This window comes from Mercurialis annua, linkage group LG4, assembly GCF_937616625.2.
Source record: "Mercurialis annua linkage group LG4, ddMerAnnu1.2, whole genome shotgun sequence".
Taxonomy (NCBI): domain Eukaryota; kingdom Viridiplantae; phylum Streptophyta; class Magnoliopsida; order Malpighiales; family Euphorbiaceae; genus Mercurialis; species Mercurialis annua.
The window spans coordinates 23,200,461-23,207,489 of record NC_065573.1 but is presented as its reverse complement, the minus strand read 5'-3'; the positions used below and the strand labels follow the sequence as shown (position 1 = coordinate 23,207,489).

Here is a 7,029-nt window from a genome sequence, read left to right as displayed (position 1 = left end):
GAAGCATTTTATTTCAATTATAACAAAGTCGTCCTAATTAAATAAATTAATCATAATTTTTTTTAAAAAAGTTGGAAATCTAAGCAACAAAATCAATTAATTTATAAAATTAAGCACTTGACTCATAATATGATTTCTAGATTAGTTAAGCAAATCCAATGGATTCTCTTAGTAGAAAGAATACAAAATTTGGGTAAGATTACTTTAATTTGATTGACAAGTTAGGTGATGCTTTTGTAATTTAGCACAAATATTTAAAGTGTAAATAGCAAAATCAAACAAAGTCATCTCAATCAAAATTGTGGGGTTGATAACGGTGATTTCTTATCAATAACATTTTCTTTATTACAAATTAAAATGGCAAAAGAAAAAAATCAAACCTAATGTCAAACTATACCTATACTATATAGCAATATTTAAATGTAATCGAGCATAATTTTGAGATCGGAATTTAAAGAAAAAAAGAAATTAACTTAACTATATAAACTACAAGTCCACAATTAACAATTTGATTGAATTGTGGCTACTACAAAGCCTAGAGATACATTTTCACTACCCAGCTATAAGATCTTAGTTCTATCTATTTTTAACAATGTATTTCTTCCTAATTAAAGTCTTGCTTCTTCCATGCAAGGACAAAACTGTTTCACACACCAACAATGGTGTTATAAGTGCCATAACCAGCAAACAACAATCCACATATGAAAAAGCAATAATCTATGGTTTTCTGCCACAAACTTAACGACGGACCGAGTAATATCAGGTGAAACATAGCAGGCAAGACAAATGAGATCAATGCGCATACAGTGCTTCCTACGAATGAAGCAAATACGCCGAACCCGGGAACAAAAGACGCTACTAATGCCAAAACAATAATCAAAATCGCCCGATTCACATATATTCCAAATTTTCCAACTTTTGCTGCGATTCCATCATCGTTATCATAAACCTTTCGACACAATCCACTAGTTTCAAGCTTCCCTTCGACAATTTCATGGATGGGGTGCACCATGATCGGAAATGTGAACATCAGTCCCAAGCACAATCCAATCTGTTGTAAATTAGAATAAAAACTCAGAAAAAACAGTAGTATTAACGCTATAAAGAATCAAAATAGTGGGGAATGAAAAAAAGCACAGAAGTTTCATTTTCGCCTTTGCATAGAATATATGATTCCAATCATGATTTTTCAGATTTTAAACAAGAATATCTTGTTGAGATAATGAAAGATTGATGCAATCTCACTAAATATTATAATAATTGAACGAAGAAAACTGTCGGTGAATAGTATCGATGCAGGAGATGGGTAGTGGACAAACATGCCTAATGCCAATGCATAAGGATCTGGATCCACTTTATATTTGGCCTTATGTGCTTTTGGCTAAAGTTTTTATGCTAAAAATAAGAACACTGAGCTCCAATTTGAGATGGTGATGGTGAATGAAAATTATTGAGATAATGACAAAGCAGACAGGTAGACAAAGCATTAGATTAGTTATTAATGTATTACAGAGCAAATGGTATAAAAGAACCAGTTCTATTCTAAAGCTAGCTCTCTTTGTCTATTATATCAATTCTAATCTATAATGGGTGATAATGCAACTTCTTTTTTTTTCTTCCATAAAAGTGCATGGACTTAAATATCAGTTTGCCCCCTGAATTTGCATGTGATGGTCAATTAACACCAAAAATAACTTGTTTATTAGTAAATTCCCATAATTTGTTAAATTCTATCAATAAGCCCAAAGTTTGATCAACTAATCCAAATTTTTGGTCAATTAGCCTCCTAAAACTGTTTTCTAAATTGCTAAATTTGGTATAATTGATAAAAAAAATTGATAAGTTCAAGGGACTACTCAATAAAAAAAGTTAATTCTGGTGTTAGTTGCTCAATGCCTGCAATGCTTAAGTCGACATGTATATAATGCTAAGTGTGCTAGTATTCACATTCAAGATTCGTAACACAATTTACCAAAGTATTAGACAGGAAAATAGCTATCACGGAATTACACAGACCAACAGTTTAAAAAAATGTTACCTATTGACAAAAGCTCAACTAGTACTGGAGTCGTCTTAAGGTCTCTAGTTCCAATCCCAGTCGCAGCGGATTTACCATTATAAAATCAATTTAAATGAAAGTTGGAGGAAACTAAGGATTAGTACCTGAACAGCAAGGCTAGACCAATTATGCGGTAAATTGAGAGTTATAATATCTCGAGTTTGATCGCCATAAGCCATATAACCGGAAAATCCAAATACAACGTAAACAAGAGTGATTCCAGTGAATGCCTTGGCCAATAAACAAGGGAATCTGCCCCTTTCTGTCATAGACGACTCTAATGCCAAAGTCATTCCGAATCCTTCAAAACAAAAAACCGCCATTCCCGCAGCAAATGGCAACCCTCCAATACTAGAAGTGACCGCAATTCTATCACTAAACTTGAATTCACCACTGATCACCTTTTCTACATCTTCTTTAACCACTATAGCCATTGCTAACACATTGCATACATCCGCGAAAATACTAAAAGGCGCTAACGCAGACAAAGAATGGATCCAAGAAAGAGCAATTTCAACCGGGACTAACATGAATATAAAGAGCGAAACACTAATGTCATCATAGCCTTGGCTTTTGCATATTGATGAAAGGTTTTGGCCTATAAAAACTAAGTAAGCTACTGATCCTCCACATTGAGATATAAAAATAAGAAATTCTGTTAAGTAACGGCCTGGATTTCCCAAACATCTGTAACCCAAATCACCATATGTTTTCGTTTCTGCTGTTAATTCTTCGGTTGCCTGCTTATCTCTGCATTGAATCTAAAAAAAAAAGCAAAAACTTTATTGAAGTGGTCATAAAGGAAAAGTCTTTGTTAACCCCCAAAATTACAGACTTGATTAAAAAAACTAACAAACAAATCAGAACCCAATACTCTGAACAATTGAATATGATTAAAATAATGAATGTTGAGCAAGATGGAATCAATTAAAATAAGCATAAAAAAAGTTGACTAACCAGTAAAAGCATGCAATAATAGGTGGAAATTCCAGTGACCAAAACACCAATAGAACCAGCAAACCAACCAGCAATTTTGAAGGCAAAAGGAAGACCTAAAAGCCCAGTTCCGACAATTGAAACAACAATATTCCCCAGAGTTTGGATTGAAGAAGCTGTCCCTGGTCTTGTTCTTGCACAAGATTCTTCCAGAAAAGGAACTGTAAGATCTTTAAACTCACTGCCCATCTCTCTTTGATAATTCAATCTTCTTCTTCTTCCTTGAATGTTTACAGAACTGTAGTTTTTTTGTTTTGGGTTTTGTTGTTAATATCTGATGCGGTGGGTTTTGGATTGTTTATCAGAAAAATGGCGAATTTTGTGGAAGATGTAACATGATAAATTTACTTTTTTATTATTTAGGGAATAACAGCTCGTGTTGACAGAACAGAACATCATAACAGCTTTTGTTTAACATGTTTTGTCAGTTTAATTTGGAGGTCGGTAGTTGTTGCTTCCGTATAAAACAGTGTCGTTTTATGTTTTGCTAATTTGAGTAAAATTAGAGTCGTTTATTCTTGAACAAAAAATTTGTTTTAGATGGACTAATGTTTGGTTTAATTTTCTCAGTGGTTTTGCTATTCCAAAAGCTCTATTCAAGTGTTTAGTAAAAAAAATTGGAGTCCTTTTTAAACCTTTAATACGTGTTAATTAAAAAAATTTCATTTGCAGTTTCTGCACACATCTGATAGTTGTTTAAATATTTTTAATTATTTAAATAAAAATTATTGAGAAAAAAACAAAAATATTCCAAAATACACCAAATATTACTCAAATAGCCCAAACCCAAAATCTTTACATTCATAACCAAATTAGCTAAAAGTTTACATTTACTAGCCACCACTTAATAATAGACACATGTCACATTTAAAGTGAAAAAAAAAGTCAAAAAAAACGTGTTAACAGCTATAAAAACGCGTGACAACGTGACAGTAACGCGTCTGACACGCGTGTCAGAAAAGCGTGCCAGTCACGCATCAACGCGTGTCAGCGTGTCATAATTATTTAAAAAGGTATCATTTATGTATTGTTTATGTATCATTAATGTATCAAAACATATTTGCAACTCAATTTCAGTTTTTATGATTTTATTTGGTTAATTAATCAACCAATTTCACTAATTAGGCAATTGTACTAAATTTTTATTATTGGATGAATCTGTTTCAAGTCTTCAAGAACCCAGAAACTTAGATTAGTTAAGGATGTAATTTTTCATAATGAGTTCTTTAAATAAGGATATTCGAATTATTTTTGTTCATTGAAAATAATGTATCGACGATGTATCTACAATGTATCAGTCTCTCTAAAATTTATTCGTTGAAAATAATTATAATGAGTTGTAGACTGTGTAGAAGTTATAATAAATGATATATATAATGTATTAGCGATGTATCAATATTGTATATATAATGTATCGTTGATGTGTCTAATATATATACATAATAACATATACTTAAAAACTGAACCTACTTAAATTTTTGTTAGAGATAATTTGTATCTACAATGTATCAATTGTGTATCTATGATGTATCGACAATTTATTTACAATATATCAGTGGTGTATATACGATGTATCAATGTTGTATCCAATATATATAGACCTAATAAACTGAACAAATAACTATATAATGCCTTCATTAAATTTATTATCAATTGAAGTTAATCTTACACATAAGAATTTATATCAAAAATGTAAATATTTACATTTTTTCTAATTAACATAACAAATTAAATCTTAAAAACAAGTCATGTACATTTTAAAAACACTTCAGATACATCTAAAAAACAGCGAAGATATGTCTCAAAACTAGCTCAGCTACATTCTTCAAAATAAAGGTAGTATACTAAATTTCTTACAAAAAAATGTTGATGAAACCATAAAACTGCAAAACACAAGAGAAAATTCACTAAGTAAAAACATATTAGTAAATATCACATAATATATATAAAGATATAAAAATAATACATTTCAGATACATCTTATAAACAAATAAGATACATCTCAGAACCAATATAGATGCGTCTTAGAATTTCGAAAAAATTATAACATTCTACATCTCATAATTTCAAAATAAAATGAAGTATTTTAAATTTCTTACAACCAAATGACCACTTTTTTCGCATCGAAATAGCTCCGCAAAATCAAGCCTATGTCATTCCTCAAACATTTTAAGGACCAACTCTAACGCCTCTTTAGCTAATCCATTTTGCGCATACCAAAAAAAAAATAGTATTCGAACAAACCAAATTATTTAATGCCTTCATTAAGTTTACTTAAGAAATTGAATCTCAAAAATAATTCAGATACATCTTATAAACAAGTTATATACATCTCAAAAACATTTCAGATACATCTCAAAACCAACACAGATTCGTCTCAAAACCAACTCAACTATATTTTTTGAAATAAAGAAAGTAGTTTATATTTCTTGTAAAAAAATTGCAGGAGCACCAAAATCTGTGCAGTTTGTAACAATGATCCTTCGTCAGTTGGCTTGTTTTAAAATATAAAAATACATTTATAAAATATGTACGATACACATTACCAAACTAATTAGAAAAATGTCAAATGTACAATATACAATAGTAATACGTTTCAAATACATACCAACATCTTTTTTGAAACTCTTAACAATAGAAAAATTTCAATGCTCCTTCATATTTCACCAAGAACAAATGTTGACATTCAAGATTCTTCACTAATACATAAATATAATTTTCTATCATGCTATACTCATTTTTAAGACAAACTAGAGCAGGAGATGGCGTTGGAGAGTTCATAGAAGACATGTACAAAGTGGAATATACCAAAACATCATTCAAGAACAAAACTTTCAACACTCCTCTCAATCTCCAACACCTTCTTAGCTCATCTACCTCCTCAAACTCTTCGTCATGCTGTCATAAACCATTTCCTCCATATTGAACTCAAAACAACCATCTTTTTCTTTTTTAACCTTATTTTCTATTTCAAGAAACATTTCTCTCCGCCTAATAGACTTATACCAAGTCTCATCTTTAGATCTCATTTTTTAACAACAAAATTAAGCTCTTGAGGAGGATGAAGATGGATTCGTCGAGGTAGGAGTGCAGCGACGACGACGGACGCACAAAGCAGTGGATGTAGGAGGAGTGGAAAGGTGAACAGATTTGACTCGGAAAGCAATGAGAGTGAACGGTCGTGGCGGTCAGCAGTACTGGCGAGGATGAGGTCAGAGTAGATAGAGGAAGAAATGGAAGATTTAACAGTGATGAAGAATAAGTCACAAGAAAGAAGGTGTTGGTTAATTTTTCTTTTATGGTGTTATTAATAGAATGAACACGTGTATGGTGATAAAATTGGTTAGAAAAAGTAATAATTTTAGATAGTTAGTCAGAGAGAGTAATAATGAATTGGCTAGCAAATGTAATAAATTAAAGAAGTGGCTATTTGAGTAAAAAACTGGCGTGAAGTTAATATATCTGTAATTTTCTCAAAATTATTCCTATATAAATATATTGTTTTTTAATATTTAAAATTATTTAAATTATTTTTAAATACTCTAATTATTTATAAATTATATAAAATTATTTTATTTACATTAAAATAACTATAATTGAATAATTTTTTAAAATAAATCATAAATCTACAAAAAATATCTACATAATTTTAAACTAAATATTGCTTTTTATAAAAAAAATAATCATTAATATTTTTATTAAATATTATATAGTATAATATAGACTTAATGTTTTAAAAAATTCCGACCTTGTAGCCCCTTTTCGATCTTACCCTGACGTTGAAAATTTGTCAACTTTATCCTATTTCGCATTTTATCGTTTCAATTGTACCCCAGTTTTTTAATTTTTGTCAATTAGTTTATTTAAATGATGAATCATTCAATTAAACATATTTAAAGATAATATTAAACAAAAAAGTATAAAAAAGTACAAATAAATCTTTTATTTTTAAAAACTAACTAAAAACTATATTC

The 7,029-nt window shown here is 30.1% G+C and overlaps 1 protein-coding gene across 1 annotated transcript; it reads right to left on the bottom strand.

Moving 5' to 3' along the window:
* Positions 1–450: 450 nt before the first annotated feature.
* Positions 451–3,485, bottom strand: LOC126678071 (amino acid transporter ANT1). The gene is made up of 3 exons (XM_050372942.2): positions 3,017–3,485; positions 2,164–2,820; positions 451–1,051 (listed from the first exon to the last, which is right to left on the bottom strand). The coding sequence occupies exons 1-3, from the start codon at positions 3,242–3,244 to the stop codon at positions 647–649; spliced, it is 1,290 nt and encodes a 429-aa protein (XP_050228899.1). The 5' UTR covers positions 3,245–3,485; the 3' UTR covers positions 451–646.
* Positions 3,486–7,029: the final 3,544 nt, after the last annotated feature.